The 22743-nt window shown below is 42.1% G+C and overlaps 2 protein-coding genes and 1 pseudogene across 2 annotated transcripts; all 3 read left to right on the top strand.

The window, feature by feature from the left end:
- The first annotated feature begins 309 nt into the window (after positions 1–309).
- On the top strand, positions 310–839 carry LOC143012014 (interferon-induced very large GTPase 1-like; annotated as a pseudogene).
- Positions 754–5378, top strand: LOC143012039 (cdc42 effector protein 1-like). Its single transcript, XM_076165075.1, has 2 exons — positions 754–2959; positions 4659–5378. The coding sequence occupies exons 1-2, from the start codon at positions 2506–2508 to the stop codon at positions 5270–5272; spliced, it is 1068 nt and encodes a 355-aa protein (XP_076021190.1). The 5' UTR covers positions 754–2505; the 3' UTR covers positions 5273–5378.
- An 8606-nt stretch (positions 5379–13984) lies between these two features.
- LOC143012016 (interferon-induced very large GTPase 1-like) lies at positions 13985–19957 on the top strand. Its single transcript, XM_076165046.1, has 3 exons — positions 13985–14092; positions 14193–14230; positions 14323–19957. The coding sequence occupies exons 1-3, from the start codon at positions 14059–14061 to the stop codon at positions 19120–19122; spliced, it is 4872 nt and encodes a 1623-aa protein (XP_076021161.1). The 5' UTR covers positions 13985–14058; the 3' UTR covers positions 19123–19957.
- Positions 19958–22743: the final 2786 nt, after the last annotated feature.

The following is a 22743-nucleotide window of genomic DNA, read 5'->3' as shown; positions in this document are numbered from 1 at the left end:
GTCAAGACTTTCATCAAAGAAGAAGTGAAGAAATATATCTTCACTGAACACAAAGACTCCACAAAGAGTTTACTCAAGAAAAATGTTCAAGACATCCAGGGGCTTCTGAGGCGAGCTTTGCATCAAGCTACAGAGAAAGTGGCACAAGGGGAAGCAAACATAAACATGTGGCTGGAGGAATTTTCCAGTGAGCTTAAGGACCATCTCAAAGTTGATATCATATGTTGCCAAACCTTTAGTGACATAAACAAATTTGATTTCCTTGAAGAGGTGGTCAAGAGGAGACTTGAATCCATCACTGCACTCCCATTAGATAACCTGGAGAAATCTCGGAAGAGGCCTGACAAAATCCTCATTGACCAACTTTGTAACGGCTGCTGGGTACAGTGTCCATTCTGCAAGGCCATTTGTACCAACACACTGGGAGATCACAGTCCAGATAAACACAGTGTCACCTTTCATCGCCCCTCTGGGATCAATGGCTGGCACTTTAGAGGTACTGTGGAACTGGACATCAACTTCTGCACAACATCAGTAGCAAGTGACAGGTCCTTTTACCCTAAACATGATTCAGATAAGAAGATTCCTTATAAACTCTACCACACTGCTGGTCCAAAGTATAAATCTTGGAAAATCACCGCTGATGAATCTAAGCTGATTTACTGGAAATGGTTTGTGTGTAAGTTTCAAAAGGAACTGGAAGATCACTATAAGAAAATATTCAAGGGCAGAGGAGAAATTCCCAGTGAGTGGAGAAACAAACCAAACAGGGAGCGATTGCAAGTCTGGATGAAATGTAAAACCTCAGAACAAACTCTGCTCTGCCAAAGTCACAATGACCTCTTGTTGTCTGCATATATGCAAGCTGTAATATAGAAGAATCTCATTGAAAGAAGATCTTGACTCTAAATGAGAAAAACAAATATTAACAGAGATCAGGTTATTGATTGAAATCCAAAGACCTCAAACAAATCAATGTCAGGATGGAGAATTCACTCTAACAAATAAGATAAATGACTGCAGATGCTATTGTTTCTAAATGTATGTCATATTCAGATTAGTCACTCAGTGGAAAAAGAAAATTTCTGGGGTTTTGTTTTTGTTTTTTTGGAAATGGGTTGTGCAAGTATTTGGGGTGGGAATGTAGCCATGAGTTTTGATTTTATGTTTACTATTTTATGACAATCTCAGTGATATTATCTGTAACACAAGTGATTTCAAGTATGTATTACTGTTTTTAATGCTTTATATCTGCATTATTTTGTTTTTTTCCAGCTGTTAATTGACTCTCAGGAAAGATGGCTGTTTTGATTCATCAAAAATGTCTAATTTGCTTATTTTTTTTCTATAGGATGAATGAAATGCACAGGTTAGAAACAGTTAAAAGTTCAGACAGCAAATAAATGTGCAAGAATATGAGCTGAGACATACTAGAGACAATAAACTTATTTACTGATTGTATTTTTCATTGATTTAAAATCAGTAATGAAGCTGTGGTTGCTTGCTTCTTATTTCTCTGCAGGTTTCATTAGAACAGCATTAGAAAACAGCTTTAACTGTATATCTATAGAATGGAGAAGATGATTTGTATGGTGGATCTTTTGAGTCTGAATTAAACATTTATTTTATGACAATGCCTCTAGATGACAGCTGTCAATGTTCATGAGCAGGAAAGGAAATGTTGTTCATTAAATCTTCCTAAACTTAAACTAAGGAATTGTTTGGATTGTTTCTTGAAGAATTTCTCAAACAGAAATGATGTTTTATATGTGTGTAAGTTTATAATGTAAATGCATAGAGTTCATCTATGCTGGGTCTGGTTTCATTTGATCTAAATGATGAATGAAGCTAAACTATCAGTGTTAGTATTATAGGATCTCAATGCAGCATCTGACAAAGTGAACCTCAGGATTCTGTAACACAGACTGGGACAGTATAAATGGATTTGAATTATATTTCAGAGGAAGGGATTACTTTGCACCAATTGATAATTATGATTGGGAACAGAACAGACAAAAATCTAATTTGGTGAAGTGTCCATTGTTGGGCCTCTTCTTTTCAACATCTGCATGTAATCAATACCTGACTGTCAGATGAATTCAGTACGATTCATTTGGACATTATATACTGTCATGTAACATAGAACATATATGTACCAAGAAAAAGTAAGGCTGCATGTGTTCAAATAAAGTGCTTACTTAAATAAACCTAAACTTAAATCAAATAAAGGGAGCAAAAGCTTGAATTTCCCATTATCTGTTTCATATCTTGACTTAACAGTCTCAACTAATTTTACATATAATAAATCTCAACACAAAAGACTGTAGAGAGAGAGAGAGAGAGAGAGAGAGAGAGAGAGAGAGAGAGAGAGAGAGAGAGAGAGAGAGAGAGAGATAATAAGAGATAATTAATTTTCTCTCTGATTTTACAGTGGACACTGAAGTGGAATCCAGAAAATAAGTCAATTATTTGAGTTACAAGGATATTACAAACTTTGTTGCCAGTATGAGTGTGGGCAAACTGCCAGGGCTCAAGGGCCTGGTGTCAGGCTCTCAGGGGAAACGCCGTTTCAAGAGCGAGCTCTCTGTGGACATGATCAGCCCACCGCTGGGCGACTTTAAACACACTATGCATGTGGGCCGAGGTGGAGACGTGTTCGGGGACACCTCCTTCCTGAGCAACTACGGGGGCACCAGAGAGCCGGGGAGTCCTGACTCAGCAAACAGCTCCAAGACAACAAGCTTCTTCACACGCACCTTTCGGCAAGTACGCAAGAACTCTGCACCGCGACCACGGGTGGGCTCGCGTGACCTTTCACCCCCACCGCCCGACGTTTCCCCCATCATTAAGAATGCTGTCTCCCTGCCCCAGCTGAACATGGTCTCTCCCAATGGGTGCCTACCCAGCATGCTGTTCCCCAGAACCATCAGCTCGCCAGATGACACCTTCTGCACATATGGTGAGATCATGCAGAGAATCACTTCCTGTTTGTAGTAGCAAATGTAATGAGGATGGATTAAAGAAAGAGACATTTCTGAATACTACACTGACATGAAACAGACGATTGTTTTTATGATGACTGGCTCATAACTGTGATCCTGACACTCAATCACAACTGCTTAGATGTAAAAAGAAAGAAAGAACTAACTGTGTCATCATTTTGGCACAGTCCCAGTTCTTTGGGCTGCAGCCCGGTGGTTGAACAGCACAGTTTCATACCAAACTCTTGTTGTTGAAGGGTCATATATTATGAGCTGCTTATTGAAGAGCTGACAGTATAAAGAGCTGCTGGCTTTACTTGGTGCAAACAGGACTGTAAATGTCTGTGCCACACACACACACACACACACACACACACACACACACACACACACACACACAACTAACCAACAGATACCAAGACAACCCACAAAGAGCTTTTTCTGAGTAATCTCAAATCACCTAGGCAACACCTGTACACAATTACAGCTCTACACACAAACACACACAGCTGGTTTGTTGGAAAGAGACTTTCAGAGGTCGTGTTCTGTCATCTTCCATGCATGAGTGACTGAATTGCAAAAAGAGACCATTATAACCTGTTAGTACCAGGTGTGTGTGTGTGTGTGTGTGTGTAGTTTCAGTATAGTTTATGTGGGTCATCTGGAAATTCCCTTCCACTGTGCAGATGACCCAACTCCAAAGGAATTTGGTAAAGTGAGCTGAGAGACGATTGGAGCTTTCTGCCATCGATGGCTTCCTTTGACAATTTCCATCAATTAAGATCAATCAATTTTTGATTTTATCTTTTGGTTATATTTGCAGTAATACTCTGCATTCAAAGTTGCAGTCTTACACGTAAACAAGACTGAAATAACAGGAAGCAGCATTTAAAACTAAGCATTTTGAAATTGAACATTAAAATTCAAAATGACCGCCAGCAAAACAATTCTGCCTATTAAAGTGATGGAATGAATGAATTCAGTCCATATGTGCTCTCAGTGAATATGCTCAGGCTTCATTTGGGATAACAGAATGAAGTGATATCGCCATCTAGTGACTCAGGCTGGAACTGTTGGTAGATTGTTCTGTCAGCCATGGTCCACTTACTGACAGGGTCTCTGTGTGAACGATACACTAGACTAACTAGCCTATTGTTTATGTCAGGGCTTCCCAAAGTGGGGGGTGCAGAGCTATTGCAGGGGGAGGAGGAGCAATATGAATAAGTACCGTCTCAGGTAAATGAATGAGGCGATACTTCTTCATCTGGCTGCAGGAGAATGAGCGTCCAGACAACATTATTGCTCCATGTATTTGTATCCTCTGTTATCAGGTTTGTCTGTCTTCTTCGGCCTGGTTGTTGTTTTATATCGTCCCGTAATGTTTTATATTGGTTTTCGCCAACTAAAGGCTTTGTTTAGCTGCCTGAAACATGTTTTTAGTTCTTCCTTTAATATGTGAAACCAGTCCTGATGACATCATCAGTATAGCCTCTGAGGCGCTGACTCCCACCTAAGGCAGATCCTTCAGTGCCTTCACTCTGATAACTTCAACATTCTAAATGTAATAAAAGATCCTTGGTAACATTCATACATGAATATAATTCTGATGTGTTATTGATCTTGTGTCTTCACTTAAACTCTTTTTGATGACTTGTTTCTCCCTCTCACTGTGTGCAGGCCTTCACTCTGGTTTCCTTACCTTGCCCCGCCTCTCCCGCCTTGACAGACAGTTTCAAGATGGAGATTCCAGGAGGGGGTCTTTACCAGAAAGCGGCGATATTGACCGCACGCGCTCAGATTCCCTCACCTCTTTCACCGTAGACCTCGGCCCTTCCCTGATGACTGAGGTCCTGAGCTTGATTGACAGCTCCAGCTGCCTTCAGATGGCCAATCACTGTCAGATTGATTGTGAGGAAAGAGAGGATGAGGAGGAGAGTTGTTCTGTCACTGAGACACCACTGCAGACCCCTGGGACTTCCATGAGCAGTGGATCATTCAGGGCGAACATGAACAGCGGAGGGCGCTCTTGTAGCTCAAACCGGACAGAAGAAGAAGAGGTCAGGAGGTCTTTTAGGAGCCTCCACTCTTTCACTGGATCTCCTCAGAGAGAAGAGCCTGTGATGGAGGCAGAGAGGTTTCAGAGGGCAGCTGAAGTGCTGACTCGTCATTATGGAGGAGGCTCCTTCACAAATGGGAGTCGACCGAGAAACTCCACCACCTCTCCAGTTTTCAGCCCCACCCACAACGCAACATGCACTTTCTCTGAGGAAGAGGAAGAGATTAAAGTCTAGATGGCAAATCCTGAACGGCCCCAAAACTCTAAACCTTCCAGTGGGCTGCTTGTTGAGGCAGCTTCTTGTTTTTACCTCAAACATGTCTTTTGCTTGTCCTGTTTCAAATCAACACATTTTTCAAAGCAGAACGATCATTTGACCTCTGCATCAATGCTGCAGACTGACAACTGGATTCTGATGTTTAGTGGACACATTGTGTCTCTAGCTTTAGCTCTGGAACTGAACATGAACCTAGCATTCATGGGTCACATTTTCATATCAGACATTAGAAAGCCTACATACTTTGTGAATGAACACTGCCATCTAGAACTCTGTTACATTCAATAACTGTTTCAAATGTTGTATTAAAATAAATGTAATGATACATCATTATAGATGAGATGATTGATCATTTGCCAGTATTTGCTTCCTTATTTCTTAATGAATGTGTTTAAACACACGATATCACAACTTCATACTCAACACATAAAGACAAACAGCATATGGTTTCTTTCTGAAGAATCAGAACTGGAATTATTTACCAAGTAGCAAGTACGAGGAATTCCTTGTGGTCCAAGTTTTTATAGATACACAATATTACAAGACAAGACACAGTACAAACACTAATCCTATCCTGTACCACATGTAGACCACATGATAGTGGTGCTCATACTCCAACAAACGCCATCCCATCTCTTTGCTATAGTCTCATCTTCATAGACATGCCCCAAGCATGGACTTACTGATTAAGCCCTATTATGGGTTTAGATCTTGTTAAGCCAGGTAACGCAAACAAGGCAGAGGCCTGTTGACTGTCCTTTGTAGTAAAGGCCCCAGGACGGAGCAGCAGATCTGAATCAGCAGCAGCAAGGTGGACGTTCTCTCATTCTCAGCCCAGGCTTGATTGGAAAGTCCCAAATGCCAGAGGTGTGGTACGAATGAATGAAGATGAACCGGATCGGCCGGCTCGACTCCTCTACAGGAACAACCAATAACAGTGACGGCACAGCACAGTCCAGGCTGCATATTAATCACTTAGTGATTATGTTTACACATAATCATATGCCAACATGACTCTCAAGGACCAGACACACTTGAACCAGATGAAGATGAACCAATCTGCCACCGATCTGCTGGCTCCACTCCTCCTCCACAGGAACAGCCAATCCTGGTTTTGGCACCGCACAGTCCAGGTTTCATATCATTCACACTCAGTGAAAGCATTCAAGAAAGGTATGCAAGCACCCAAAGGTCACAGCTGCAATGACAACAGAGAGAGAGAGAGAGAGAGAGAGAGAAGCAACATAAAAAATTCAGTTGGCTCCAACTGCCTCCTCTGCCGCAGCACACGCTCAGGCCTGTACTATCAAGCATGATTAAGGCTTTAGTTAGCTATGTGGAAGCTCAAATGTGATTCTTCTGATGTAACGAAGCTGCCTTACCTCTGTCCCCATGGTAACTTATGCTCTAAATCAGGGGTAGGGAAACCTTTTGGCTCAGGGGCCACAATGATTTTTTAAATTTGACAGACGGGCCGAGAATGAGCGTCCAGATAGCATTACTGCTCGATGTGTTTGTCTCCTCTGTTATCAGGTTTGACTCTCTGTTTGACTGAGACTCGTCGGCCTGGTTGTTGTTTTTGATCCGCAGCACTTCACATGCTTATTTAGGGTTACGTTAACATTTTCCTGTTCGGCTCCCAGCGGGCCTCCTGCGGGCCATAGTTTGCCCACCCCTGCTCTGAATTCTGGTCCACAGCTGAGTTGTAGCTTAGTTGTAAAGATATATAAAGCACTGCCTCTTTTGCAATCACCTCGTTTGGAAAATAGCGTCACCGTTCCTGCACGATACCCTCAACCTATGTATGTCTCAGTACACTTTACAAAGAATCATAAAAAAACAAATAGACGCACGCACGCACGCACGCACGCACGCACGCCAAACGCACGCCAAACGCACGCACGCACGCACACACACTCACACACACACACACACACACACACACACACACACACACACACAAATCTTGGTTTGATTGCAATCATATTTCAAATACTGTGAGGAGTAGGAGGAGCAGTAAGGCATTTCTGACTGCATTAAGTAATTAAGTAAATGTATTAAGTTACACATTAATATGGTTTGTAATTTCCTGCCAGAATTCCCCTCTGGTTCTATTTGCTCTTTGCGGTCATTATAGCTTTATATTCTTCAAACTCCTCTAACATGATCCTGAGCTCCTCTGATGTGAGATACCTATGCAGCACGTTGCCATCCCATCTCTTTGCTATAGTCTCATCTTCGTAGACATGCCCCAAGCATGGACTTACTGATTAAGCCCTATTATGGGTTTAGATCTTGTTAAGCCAGGTAACGCAAACAAGGCAGAGGCCTGTTAACTGTCCTTTGTAGTAAAGGCCCCAGGACGGAGCAGCAGATCTGACTCAGCAGCAGCAAGGTGGACATTCTCTCATTCTCAGCCCAGGCTTGATTGGAAAGTCCCAAATGGCAGAGGTGTGGTACGAATGAATGAAGATGAACCGGATCGGCCGGCTCGACTCCTCTACAGGAACAGCCAATAACAGTGACGGCACAGCACAGCACAGGCTGCATATTAATCACTTAGTGATTATGTTTACACACAATCATATGCCAACATGACTCTCAAGGACCAGACACACTTGACAAAGATGAAGATGAACCAATCTGCCACCGATCTGCTGGCTCCACTCCTCCTCCACAGGAACAGCCAATCCTGGTTTTGGCACCGCACAGTCCAGGTTTCATATCATTCACACTCAGTGAAAGCGTTCAAGAAAGGTATGCAAGCACCCAAAGGTCACAGCTGCAATGACAACAGAGAGAGAGAGAGAGAGAGAGAGAGAAGCAACATAAAAAATTCAGTTGGCTCCAACTGCCTCCTCTGCCGCAGCACACGCTCAGGCCTGTACTATCAAGCATGATTAAGGCTTTAGTTAGCTATGTGGAAGCTCAAATGTGATTCTTCTGATGTAACGAAGCTGCCTTACCTCTGTCCCCATGGTAACTTATGCTCTAAATCAGGGGTAGGGAAACCTTTTGGCTCAGGGGCCACAATGATTTTTTAAATTTGACAGACGGGCCGAGAATGAGCGTCCAGATAGCATTACTGCTCGATGTGTTTGTCTCCTCTGTTATCAGGTTTGACTCTCTGTTTGACTGAGACTCGTCGGCCTGGTTGTTGTTTTTGATCCGCAGCGCTTCACATGCTTATTTAGGGTTACGTTAACATTTTCCTGTTCGGCTCCCAGGCCGTGGTCGAGGAGCACACAGGAGCTGTTTCCTCCGGGGCCGAGGTTGATGCTCCGTAACTCTGCAGCAGCAGCTTTATTTTCACCAGTCTCTGGCACACTGTACATTCATTTCTTCATACGTAACCCGTAACTGTAACATTGCTCCCACCAACAATCCACATACCACCAGACTCTCTCTCTCTCTCTCTCTCTCTCTCTCTCTCTCTCTCTCTTGCTTGTCCACACAAACGCCCACAGGCATGCACAAACACACACACCGAGACGTGATACCTGCATCTCCCTGCAGAAAAAGTTTGGTAACCACTGGATTATGCAATGAAGGAAAATTGCGTACCGCTCAGAATTTTCCCCTTTTCACCTTATCCTGGAACAGTTTGAGCAGGCCGGTATTTTATTCGTGTTAAATTCGGCGATCCGCCCATATTTCACCAGCCGAATAAAAAAGCGAGGCGGGCTGCATGTGGCCCGCGGGCCGTAGTTTGCCCACCCCTGCTCTGAATTCTGGTCCACAGCTGAGTTGGAGCTTAGTTGTAAAGATATATAAAGCACTGCCTCTTTTGCGATCACCTTGTTTGGAAAATAGCGTCACCGTTCCTGCACGATACCCTCAACCTATGTATGTCTCAGTACACTTTACAAAGAATCATAAAAAAACAAATAGACGCACGCACGCACGCACGCACGCCAAACGCACGCCAAACGCACGCACGCACGCACACACACTCACACACACACACACACACACACACACACACACACACACACACACACACACACACAAATCTTGGTTTGATTGCAATCATATTTCAAATACTGTAAGGAGTAGGAGGAGCAGTAAGGCATTTCTGACTGCATTAAGTAATTAGGTAAATGTATTAAGTAACATATTAATATGGTTTGTAATTTCCTGCCAGAATTCCCCTCTGGTTCTATTTGCTCTTTGCGGTCATTATAGCTTTATATTCTTCAAACTCCTCTAACATGATCCTGAGCTCCTCTGATGTGAGATACCTATGCAGCACGTTGCCATCCCATCTCTTTGCTATAGTCTCATCTTCGTAGACATGCCCCAAGCATGGACTTACTGATTAAGCCCTATTATGGGTTTAGATCTTGTTAAGCCAGGTAACGCAAACAGGCAGAGGCCTGTTGACTGTCCTTTGTAGTAAAGGCCCCAGGACGGAGCAGCAGATCTGACTCAGCAGCAGCAAGGTGGACGTTCTCTCATTCTCAGCCCAGGCTTGATTGGAAAGTCCCAAATGGCAGAGGTGTGGTACGAATGAATGAAGATGAACCGGATCGGCCGGCTCGACTCCTCTACAGGAACAACCAATAACAGTGACGGCACAGCACAGTACAGGCTGCATATTAATCACTTAGTGATCATGTTTACACATAATCATATGCCAACATGACTCTCAAGGACCAGACACACTTGACAAAGATGAAGATGAACCAATCTGCCACCGATCTGCTGGCTCCACTCCGCCTCCACAGGAACAGCCAATCCTGGTTTTGGCACCGCACAGTCCAGGTTTCATATCATTCACACTCAGTGAGAGCATTCAAGAAAGGTATGCAAGCACCCAAAGGTCACAGCTGCAATGACAACAGAGAGAGAGAGAGAGAGAAGCAACATAAAAAAATCATTTGGCTCCAACTGCCTCCTCTGCCGCAGCACACGCTCAGGCCTGTACTATCAAGCATGATTAAGGCTTTAGTTAGCTATGTGGAAGCTCAAATGTGATTCTTCTGATGTAACGAAGCTGCCTTACCTCTGTCCCCATGGTAACTTATGCTCTAAATCAGGGGTAGGGAAACCTTTTGGCTCAGGGGCCACAATGATTTTTTAAATTTGACAGACGGGCCGAGAATGAGCGTCCAGATAGCATTACTGCTCGATGTGTTTGTCTCCTCTGTTATCAGGTTTGACTCTCTGTTTGACTGAGACTCGTCGGCCTGGTTGTTGTTTTTGATCCGCAGAGCTTCACATGCTAATTTAGGGTTACGTTAACATTTTCCTGTTCGGCTCCCAGGCCGTGGTCGAGGAGCACACAGGAGCTGTTTCCTCCGGGGCCGAAGTTGATGCTCCAAAACTCTGCAGCAGCAGCTTTATTTTCACCAGTCTCTGGCACACTGTACATTCATTTCTTCATACGTAACCCGTAACTGTAACATTGCTCCCGCCAACGATCCACATACCACCAGACTCTCTCTCTCTCTCTCTCTCTCTCTCTTGCTTGTCCACACACACGCCCACAGGCACGCACAAACACACACAGACACCGAGACGTGATACCTGCATCTCCCTGCAGAAAAAGTTTGGTAACCACTGGATTATGCAATGAAGGAAAATTGTGTACCGCTCAGAATTTTCCATTACATTACATTACATTACATTACATTACATTACATTAGGGTCATTTAGCAGACGCTTTCATCCAAAGCGACTTACAATAAGTGTGTTTGACAAAGGTAGATAAAAGAACTTTAGGTCACAAGAAATCGTAAGTGCATTTCCTTCCAAAACCAACAGCTAAGAGCATAACTAGAGCTAGAGTAGAAGTGCAATAAGTTAGGTACTATGATGAATGAGAAAAAAGGACAAATTAGAAATGAAAGAAAAAAGGACAAATTAGAAATGAAAGATTAGAAAACAAGAGCATTAGAAGAGCTTTTCCCCTTTTCACCTTATCCTGGAACAGTTTAAGCAGGCCGGTATTTTTTCGTGTTAAATTTGGCGATGCGCCCATATTTGACCAGCCGAATTAAAAAGCGTGGCGGGCTGCATGTGGCCCGCGGGCCATAGTTTGCCCACCCCTGCTCTGAATTCTGGTCCACAGCTGAGTTGTAGCTTAGTTGTGAAGATATATAAAGCACTGCCTCTTTTGCAATCACCTTGTTTGGAAAATAGCGTCACCGTTCCTGCACGATACCCTCAACCTATGTATGTCTCAGTACACTTTACAAAGAATCATAAAAAAATACACACACACACACACACACACACACACACACACACACACATATGGAACACACAGCAACAAACCTTGGTTTGATTGCATTCATATTTCAAATACTGTGAGGAGTAGGAGGAGCAGTAAGGCATTTCTGACTGCATTAAGTAATTAAGTAAATGTATTAAGTTACACATTAATATGGTTTTTAATTTCCTGCCAGAATTCCCCTCTGGTTCTATTTGCTCTTTGCGGTCATTATAGCTTTATATTCTTCAAACTCCTCTAACATGATCCTGAGCTCCTCTGATGTGAGATACCTATGCAGCACGTTGCCATCCCATCTCTTTGCTATAGTCTCATCTTCGTAGACATGCCCCAAGCATGGACTTACTGATTAAGCCCTATTATGGGTTTAGATCTTGTTAAGCCAGGTAACGCAAACAAGGCAGAGGCCTGTTGACTGTCCTTTGTAGTAAAGGCCCCAGGACGGAGCAGCAGATCTGAATCAGCAGCAGCAAGGTGGACGTTCTCTCATTCTCAGCCCAGGCTTGATTGGAAAGTCCCAAATGGCAGAGGTGTGGCACGAATGAATGAAGATGAGCCGGATCGGCCGGCTCGACTCCTCTACAGGAACAGCCAATAACAGTGATGGCACAGCACAGTCCAGGCTGCATATTAATCACTTAGTGATTATGTTTACACATAATCATATGCCAACATGACTCTCAAGGACCAGACACACTTGACAAAGATGAACCAATCTGCCACCGATCTGCTGGCTCCAAGAAAGGTATGCAAGCACCCAAAGGTCACAGCCGCAACGACAAAATACACAACATTACAAGACATCGTAATACAAAGACTTAACCTATTCCATCCTATCCCGACCCTACACTACACCACATACACACAGTATATGTAAACCACACAATAGTGCTATGCAAATACAAACACACCATCTCAACAGGTACCAATATTTGAAAAACATTCTGATAGTTTCTGATAAAGCAAACTAAATACAGTATAGCTGAAATGTGATCAGGTGCTGATGGTAATTGTAATAACATGATCTGATGCTAATATAAATGTCCAAAATTCATTTCTGAAAACCATCAAATCACATGTTTAAGATTCGTTTGCCAGTATTGAGCTCCACTTTTCAAAAATGATAGTGATGATGATGATGATGATTTGCATATGGTGTATGGTGGCCAAAAGAGGAGAAAAAAGGAATCCTTGAGTTTAAAAACAGCATCTTTATCAAACTGGTGTAACTCTGAATGTCAGCAGGCATTAAAAGGCCTCATCCTCAGTATCTGTGTAAGGCATCTGGGTTGCTTAGTCACACCTCCTCTTTCCACAAAGTCACGTGATTTCGGAGAAGTATTGAAGATTTGTATTCAGATTACTTCCATATTTGTCCTCACTACTGGAGGGGGGAGGGGTTTGGCTCTGTGTATAAAAGTTGTAGACAGGGAGACGTCTCAGTCACAAGGAGCAGCAGACAAGACAAAGGTGAGTAGATTTGTTGGCATATTTATGTATCTATAATCAAAACACAACCATGTCAGTTTCTTGTGTTGCGTAGTCATGGAGGCTTTTGCTTGATAGATGCTTTTCATACAACTCGTGTGTTCTTGTTGTGATGGTGCGTCTTAAGGGAGGCTCATATGTGTCGTCATTCGTTGCGATCCTAAGAACGTTCCTCAGACCGACGTCTTCCACAATACTAATCTGCTTATTGAAGCTAGTGAGCAATGGACTTTGTGTTTTTTTAAATAGCATGTTAACTTGCCCAGCCCTTAAAGTGACATTATGTAACAATTACAGGTTGGATTTGGAGTATAGTATAAGGTAACCTGATGTCGGTCTGTCTAAAATATCAGTCTATATGTGGTTAAACAGTCTGTAAGGCAGGCAAAACAGGCAAACAATACCACCAAGTAATGTGCAAATACAATACCCAGAAGTTGTACTTGAGTCAAAGAAACTAAATCTGATTCAAAATGACTTTGTTAAAAGCAAAATTTACCCATGACTTAACATAGTTTTAGTAAAAGTACCTACAGTTTTTTTTAAGGCAAAAGAAGAAAAAAAAAAAAGAAGCTTGTCCCAAAGGCAATACCCAGATGTGTTTTGGCCTTTAAACTTGAAAATACCTGGTGCTTCAATCTACTTCCTACCGACTACCAGCTGCCTTCAAATCAGCCAGGAAGTAAGTCTAAAATACTTAAAACAATAAATGTAACACACCTTCAAAAGCAAAAGCACAAGGTACAGAAAAGCAGCCGTCAGTCTACCAGTCGTTCCCTTCTTTCTTATTGTCCCTGCACGCCAGCCACAACTGCCAGTGAGGGAAGTGGCAACTTCACCTTCTTCAAGGGAACTTCACCTTCTTCACCAGTGTAAACAAATTCTTTAACTGAATGGAACCCACCAGGTCAACTAGAGTTGACATGGAATAACTTTTTTCTAGTGTGATCCAGTCAACAATCCTGATGATGGTGAAGACTCAGAGAGGAACGATGACACAACAGCAACAGAAGAGACCAGCATGAAGTCTGAAACACCACCTGAGAAATATACAGGTACTAATTCATACATAGAATTTGATTGATATTGTATAGTAAAATAGTAATATTGCGATCATACACATGTACCTGGGTTGATTCAGTTCATTATTTATAGGTACCTTAAAGGAAGACATGAGTGAAAATAAGGATGAGGTAAGACAATCTAAATGTCTCTATAACACTATTTATTCAATATTCCATCTTTCAAAGTAATAATTCCTGACACATATGATTTACTTTAAAAGCTGGTAGAGATCAGCAGGGAGGAGCAATGTCGAAGAGAAACAGAAACACTGTTCAACAGACTTCAACTTGGAGACAAACGCCAACAGACGTTGACACCAGCAGATTTTCTTCAAATAGGCCCAGCTCTGAAACAGCAGAGCGACACACCTGAGAAGGATCTAGCTCATACCTTTCTCCAAAGGTTGATGATACTGGACTATAGAGCAAGATATATTCCTGTGAAACAAGACAGTGCTGAAGTCTGTCAATTCAGACATGAACTAGATGTTGTAAATGATGAAACAGAAGAAAGTATCTTAGATGCTCTTTTCAGTTCTGATGAAGAGTCCAATCCAACAAAAAAAACAAATGTCCATCCAATGGACGTTCAAATGGCAGTTTTCCACTGCTCAGACACCTTTCTCAGGCAGAACATGATTACTAAGCTATCACAATGTCAGTACGCCTTACCTTTGCTTGTTCCTGACCCAGTCTCAAAGGACATTGAGTGTCCTCTTTGGGCATTTAGGCAAATAAGAAAAAGCTGGAAGATGACAGATAAATCAAAAGGTTCCATAATGAAGAGCATGCCTGTCTGTAAAGCTGAGACACCCATGGTATCATTCCTCCGTCTTGGTTCAGCCTCATTGTCAAAATCTCAGCTACTGAACAACTTAATCAACGAGCGCCACAGCACCTTCTTCCACAGGAACTGCCCAGGTAGCACAAAAACTCGCTACTTGATGGATGGAGTGGCAGAGATCGCCTGGTACTGCCCAGCTGGAAAACCCAACGATTCTTTCACTGACTTCATTGCCTTCTGTAATCTCCACGGTGACGCTCTGTCCTTGGATAAACAACGTGACATACTGATTGAAAAGGCTTCAATCAATGTTGTGTTGGTACCATCTCTGAAAAGGGGAGACAGAAGTATGACAGTTATTTCATCACTTCTTGATTCCTCAAAGCCTCTGATTTGCCTCATTGCTGATAATGATTCTAATCCAGTACAGATGAAACCAGGACATTATAAGATTGGTCTGAAAGACAAAAGTCAGTCAGATGCATCTGAAGAACTGAAAGGAATCATTCGGAACATTTTGTCTGGATCCTTTAAATCCTTCCAGCTTGAAACACTGGCTCAAGTCTCTGGAATCAGAGTGGATGAAGAAAATGAGATCTGCCAAAAAGGAAAAGCTGCTGCTTTGAAAATAACCACTTTGCTTAAGGGCATGGACGTCTCAAAGATCAAAGAGAAAAAGCTCCCTTGTCAGGGCGAACTGTGGCATGAGTGGAGCAGAATAACACAACAACAGTATCACCTGAAAGGAGAAATTGAAAAGGAGAAATGTAAAAATCAAGAGAAACTGCAGGAAATACGACAGAGACAGCGTGCTGCTTCCTGTTCTGACTTCATGCAGCTGTTCATCAACAATCTCTCGTCTTTGCCTTCAAATGAGAAAGCATGTTTCCTGAAATGGACTCAGATCTTACTAGATGACCTCTCCACAGATGACCTCGCTAGAATTCTCCACAGTTATGATGAAAAGTGGTCTGAATTCTTGGCTCTAAAGAAAGACAAATCTGATCAACTAAAAAACAAGCAAACTGAGCTTGAGAAGATTTCAACACAACTTCAGGCAGCAACATTTGGCTTGGAGCACATCTTCAGGGAGATGGGACAGATCTATGAAGCTCATGAATCACTGGCAAGAGGACGAAACACAGGCAGAATGAAGTGGTGTGACTATCCTGCTCTGGCTGCAGAGCTGATGATATCAGGACATCCCATGGAGCTGATGGATGGTGATGCAGGTCATGTACCTCTAACATGGATCAGTAGTCTGTTAGATGAAGTCATCATGAAGCTGGGTGATAAGCGAGTTTTTGTTCTGTCAATTCTGGGCGTACAAAGCAGTGGAAAATCAACAATGCTGAATGCCATGTTTGGTTTACAGTTTGCAGTAAGTGCAGGCAGATGCACCAAAGGTGCCTTCATGCAGCTGGTGAAAGTGTCAGAAGAGATGAAGAACGACTTGAAGTTTGACTATGTTCTAGTTGTGGACACTGAAGGACTACGTGCTCTTGAGTTGGCAGGTAACACAACTCTACACCATGACAATGAACTGGCTACGTTTGTCGTCGGTGTGGGAAACATGACATTGATCAACATCTTTGGAGAAAATCCAGCAGTAATGCAAGATGTTCTGCAGATTGTTGTACAGGCTATCATGCGGATGAAGAACGTTAAATTGTCTCCAAGTTGTGTGTTTGTTCACCAGAATGTCACAGACATTGCAGCTTCTGAGAAAAATATGGATGGGAAGAGGCGCCTACAAGAAAAACTGGACCAGATGGCTCAACTAGCTGCCAAAGAGGAGGGATGTGATGCCAAGAGCTTCAGTGACATCATTGAATTCGACGTCCAAGAAGATGTGAAATACTTTGCCCAGTTGTGGGAGGGAAGTCCACCCATGGCCCCTCCAAATCCAGGTTACAGTGAAAGCGTCCAAGAGCTGAAGAACACCATCCTCTCTAAAGCATCACAGTCTGATGGAATGACTCTCTCACAGTTCAAACACAACATTGGAGACCTGTGGAAAGCTCTGCTGAATGAAAACTTTGTCTTCAGTTTCAAAAACACACTTGAAGTTGCAGTGTACAGAAAGCTGGAGGTCCAGTATGGGAACTGGACCTGGACCCTGAGGAAAGAGCTGCTGACCATTGAAAATCAGCTTCACAACAGAATAGAGAATGGAAACCATGACACGGTTGAACTCAGTTATCTTTATAACAAGATGAGCAAAACTTATGAAGATGTCAGAAAAGCTATGGCAACATACTTTGATGATAAAGACCAAAAAGAAATGTTGGTTCAATGGCGAGGAAGATTTGAAAGCAAAATCAAAGACATTCGTGAAGAACTTGTGAAAGCACTGAAGAGAAAACTGGATGAGGTTCTCCAGCAGAAGAATGCTTGTGAAAAGCTTGATAAGAAGAAGCCAGAGTTCGAGAACAAGCTACTACAAAAGAGCAAACAGCTTGCTCTGCAGCTCAAAGACAAGGCAACAAATGAGAGGGAACTTCAGGAGCAGTTCAACCGTGTCTGGGATGGCTGGGTTACTGAATTAACTGCAGACACAGAGCCCATAAAGGATATCAAGCTACAAGAAGATCAGCTTTCTATCCTTCTAGAACTTGGCATTGAAAGTTCTCTTATACATGAACGCCAAGATTGTGGCAAATACAAAAACATAGCCAACCTTGGGGATTATTCTGAATATGATACCCGAACAAAGCACCAAGATCCCTGTGAGGAAAGACAGAGATCTGAAGATGAGAGGGTAAGCACAAACACGACAACAGGGCAGTCTGACACTGTGTTTGGTAACATCTGGAAGAAAGTCAAAAACCCATTTGCAAAACAACAACAGTTTTGTTTCCAAGAAGAAGAGCAGATCAGATCTCTAATTGACAAAGTTAGCGATGAGGCCAAAAGCACAATTCAGGGCAAACCTTTAGCCACAAGAGGCTACAGTTCTACTTATCTGGAGGAAATGGCCAATAATGTCAGTGAACAAGTCAAAGAATTTCAATCACAACAGAGCTATGCACTCAAGAAGAAGTTCACAGTTGATCTTCTGCTCTATGTGTTTGACGCTACAAGCAAGAACATTTTAGAGTCTCACAATCAATTCAAGGCAAACAATGATTTACGATATTATGTCAATAGCAAGAGAGAGCAGTTCTATGTCATATTCAGCCGCTTCTGTAAAGGTCACTCATCAGCTGTTGTGTTTGCAGAGATGATCTGTGATAAACTGAAGGATTCCACTGTCCAGGCTGTCTATGATCAGACTGCCATTGATCTTGCAGGAGAGATGAAGTGCTCTTTCTCACCATTCAATGGGAACAGGATGAACTTGGAGAAGCATGTATTAAAATCCCTGGCAGAGAAAGAGGACGTTCAGGGCTACATGAACTACATCAGACATCCAAGGGAACATGTCAAGACTTTCATAAAAGAAGAAGTGAAGAAATATATCTTCACTGAACACAAAGACTCAACCAAGAGTTTACTCAAGAAAAATGGTCAAGACATCCAGGGGCTTCTGAGTCGAGCTTTGCATAAAGCTGCAGAGAAAGTGGCACAAGGGGAAGCAAACATAAACATGTGGCTGGAGGAATTTTCCAGTGAGCTTAAGGACCAGCTCAAAGTTGATACCATATGTTGCCAAACCTTTAGTGACATAAATGAATTAGATTTTCTTGAAGTGGTGGTGAAGAAAAGACTTGAATCCATCATTGAGGAGATCACTGCACTCCCATTAGATGACCTGGAGAAATCTCGGTTGAGGCCTGACGAAATCCTCTTTGACCAACTTTGTAACTGCTGCTGGGTACAGTGTCCATTCTGCAGTGCCATTTGTACCAACACACTGGGAGGTCACAGTCCAGATAAACACAGTGTCACCTTTCATCGCCCCTCTGGGATCATTGGCTGGCACACTAGAGGTACTGTGGAACTGGTCATTAACTTCTGCACAACATTAGTAGCAAGTGACAGGTCCTTTTACCCTAAACATGATTCAGATAAGAAGATTCCTTATAAACTCTACCACACTGCTGGTCCAAAGTATAAATCTTGGAAAATCACCGCTGATGAATCTAAGCTGATTTACTGGAAATGGTTTGTGTGTAAGTTTCAAAAGGAACTGGAAGATCACTATAAGAAAAAGTTCAAGGGCAGAGGACAAATTCCCAGTGCCTGGAGAAAACACACCAAAGAGGAAGCGATTGCAAGTCTGGATGAAATGTAAAACCTCAGAACAAACTCTGCTCTGCCAAAGTCACAATGACCTCTTGTTGTCTGCATATATGCAAGCTGTAATATAGAAGAATCTCATTGAAAGAAGATCTTGACTCTAAATGAGAAAAACAAATATTATGACTGCAGATGCTATTGTTTCTAAATGTATGTCATATTCACATTAGTCACTCAGTGGAAAAGGAAAATTTCTGGGGTTTTGTTTTTGTTTTTTTGGAAATGGGTTGTGCAAGTATTTGGAGTGGGAATGTAGCCATGAGTTTTGATTTTATGTTTACTATTTTATGACAATCTCAGTGATATTATCTGTAACACAAGTGATTTCAAGTATGCATTACTGTTTTTAATGCTTTATATCTGCATTATTATTTTTTTTTTTCAGCTGTTAATTGAGTCCCAGGAAAGATGGCTGTTTTGATTTATCACAAATGTCTAATCTGCTTATTTTTTCTATAGGATGAATGAAATGCACAAGTTCGAAACAGTTAAAAGTTCAGACAGCAAATAAATGTGCAAGAATATGAGCTGAGACATACTACAGAGAACAGAGAACATAAACTTGTTTACTGATTGGATTTTCCATTGATTTAAAATCAGTAATGATGCTGTGGTTGCTTGCTTCTTATTTTTGTTTCTCTGCAGGTTTCATTAGAACAGCATTAGAAAACAGCTTGAACTGTATATCTATAGAATGGAGAAGATGATTTGTACGGTGGATCTTTTGAGTCTGAATTAAACATTTATTTTATGACAATGCCTCTAGATGACAGCTGTCAATGTTCATGAGCAGGAAAGGAAATGTTGTTCATTAAATCTTACCTATAAAACTAATGAATTGTTTGGATTGTTTCTTGAAGAATTTCTCAAACAGAAATGATGTTTTATATGTGTGTAAGTTTATAATGTAAATGCATAGAGTTCATCTATGCTGGGTCTGGTTTCATTTGATCTAAATGATGAATGAAGCTAAACTATCAGTGTTAGTATTATAGGATCTCAATGCAGCATCTGACAAAGTGAACCTCAGGATTCTGTAACACAGACTGGAAACATTTTCTGGGACAGCGTAAATAGATTAGAATTATATTTCAGAGAAAGGGATTACTTTGCATCAATTGATAATTATGATTGGGAACAGATAAAAATCTAATTTGGCTTAAGTATCCATTGTTGGGCCTCTTCTTTTCAACATCTGCATGTAATCAATACCTGACTGTCAGATGAATTCAGTACGATTCATTTGGGCAATATATACTGTCATGTAACATAGAACATATATGTACCAAGAAAAAGTAAGGCTGCGTTTCAAAATAAGTATAGATATAAAATGAATAAAATGTGAATGTGATTTAATAAATAATCTCAACATGAGAAAGAGAGAGAGAGAGAGAGAGAGAGAGAGAGAGAGACTTCCTGTCATCACTTTCCAGGGCTTTTAATTTCTCTCTGATTTTACAGTGGACACCGAAGTGGAATCCAGAAAAATAAGTCAATTATTTGAGTTACAAGGATATTACAAACTTTTTGCCAGTATGAGTGTGGGCAAACTGCCAGGGCTCAAGGGCCTGGTGTCAGGCTCTCAGGGGAAACGGTGGAACAGCACAGTTTCATACCAAACTCTTGTTGTTGAAGGGTCAAATATGAGCTGACCCACCTCCAAAGGAATTTGTCCAGATTGCGGGAACGATTGGAGCTTTCTGCCATCGATGGCTTCCTTTGACATTTTCCATCAATTAAGATCAATCAATGTTTTATTCTATCTTTTGGTTATATTTGCCATAATACTCTGCATTCATTCATTGGGGGCGGTAGTAGCTCAATCCGCTGGGTTGACAGCTGGGAACCGGAGGGTTGCCGGTTCAAGTCCCCTGTGTGGACCAAGGAAGCAGACTGGTAGCTGGAGGCAAACTGGTAAGTTACCAGTTTGCCTCCAGAGCACTGCCGAGGTGCACATGAGCAAGGCACCGAACCCCCAACTGCTCCATGGGTGCCGAAAAATGGCTGCCCTGCACCCCCTCTGTAATGCATGTGTTTGTGTGTGCAAGACAAATTGCAATTTCAATTGCATGTAATTTGTGAGTGAATTGCATGTAACATGATAAATAAACTATCTTAAATCATTCAAAGTTGCAGTCTTACACGTAAACAAGACTGAAATAACAAGAAGCAGCATTTAAAACTAAGCATTTTGAAATTGAACATTAAAATTCAAAATGACCGCCAGCAAAACAATTCTGCCTATTAAAGTGATGGAATGAATGAATTCAGTCCATATGTGCTCTCAGTGAATATGCTCAGGCTTCATTTGGGATAACAGAATGAAGTGATATCGCCATCTAGTGACTCAGGCTGGAACTGTTGGTAGATTGTTCTGTCAGCCATGGTCCACTTACTGACAGGGTCTCTGTGTGAACGATACACTAGACTAACTAGCCTATTGTTTATGTCAGGGCTTCCCAAAGTGGGGGGTGCAGAGCTATTGCAGGGGGAGGAGGAGCAATATGAATAAGTACCGTCTCAGGTAAATGAATGAGGCGATACTTCTTCATCTGGCTGCAGGAGAATGAGCGTCCAGACAACATTATTGCTCCATGTATTTGTATCCTCTGTTATCAGGTTTGTCTGTCTTCTTCGGCCTGGTTGTTGTTTTATATCGTCCCGTAATGTTTTATATTGGTTTTCGCCAACTAAAGGCTTTGTTTAGCTGTCTGAGACATGTTTTTAGTTCTTCCTTTAATATGTGAAACCAGTCCTGATGACATCATCAGTATAGCCTCTGAGGCGCTGACTCCCACCTAAGGCAGATCCTTCAGTGCCTTCACTCTGATAACTTCAACATTCTAAATGTAATAAAAGATCCTTGGTAACATTCATACATGAATATAATTCTGATGTGTTATTGATCTTGTGTCTTCACTTAAACTCTTTTTGATGACTTGTTTCTCCCTCTCACTGTGTGCAGGCCTTCACTCTGGTTTCCTTACCTTGCCCCGCCTCTCCCGCCTTGACAGACAGTTTCAAGATGGAGATTCCAGGAGGGGGTCTTTACCAGAAAGCGGCGATATTGACCGCACGCGCTCAGATTCCCTCACCTCTTTCACCGTAGACCTCGGCCCTTCCCTGATGACTGAGGTCCTGAGCTTGATTGACAGCTCCAGCTGCCTTCAGTTGGCCAATCACTGTCAGATTGATTGTGAGGAAAGAGAGGATGAGGAGGAGAGTTCTTCTGTCACTGAGACACCACTGCAGACCCCTGGGACTTCCATGAGCAGTGGATCATTCAGGGCCAACATGAAACGGCCCCAAAACTCTAAACCTTCCAGTGGGCTGCTTGTTGAGGCAGCTTCTTGTTTTTACCTCAAACATGTCTTTTGCTTGTCCCGTTTCAAATCAACACATTTTTCAAAGCAGAACGATCATTTGACCTCTGCATCAATGCTGCAGACTGACAACTGGATTCTGATGTTTAGTGGACACATTGTGTCTCTAGCTTTAGCTCTGGAACTGAACATGAACCTAGCATTCATGTGTCACATTTTCATATCAGACATTAGAAAGCCTACATACTTTGTGAATGAACACTGCCATCTAGAACTCTGTTACATTCAATAAC

Source organism: Genypterus blacodes, unplaced genomic scaffold (assembly GCF_046128005.1).
Source record: "Genypterus blacodes isolate CSIRO-AG114 ecotype Tasmania unplaced genomic scaffold, CSIRO-AGI_Gbla_v1 ptg000140l_1, whole genome shotgun sequence".
Taxonomy (NCBI): domain Eukaryota; kingdom Metazoa; phylum Chordata; class Actinopteri; order Ophidiiformes; family Ophidiidae; genus Genypterus; species Genypterus blacodes.
This window is presented reverse-complemented; position numbering and strand designations above follow the sequence as displayed.

What these genes read in the sequence shown, in the direction of transcription:
- LOC143012039 (XM_076165075.1), top strand. Translation starts at nt 2,506, where the DNA reads ATGAGTGTGGGCAAACTGCCAGGGCTCAAGGGCCTGGTGTCAGGCTCT. An exon ending in TGACACCTTCTGCACATATG is followed by an intron (nt 2,960 to 4,658) that starts GTGAGATCATGC and finishes CACTGTGTGCAG; the next exon opens with GCCTTCACTCTGGTTTCCTT.
- LOC143012016 (XM_076165046.1), top strand. Translation starts at nt 14,059, where the DNA reads ATGAAGTCTGAAACACCACCTGAGAAATATACAG. An exon ending in ACCACCTGAGAAATATACAG is followed by an intron (nt 14,093 to 14,192) that starts GTACTAATTCAT and finishes CATTATTTATAG; the next exon opens with GTACCTTAAAGGAAGACATG. An exon ending in TGAGTGAAAATAAGGATGAG is followed by an intron (nt 14,231 to 14,322) that starts GTAAGACAATCT and finishes TTACTTTAAAAG; the next exon opens with CTGGTAGAGATCAGCAGGGA.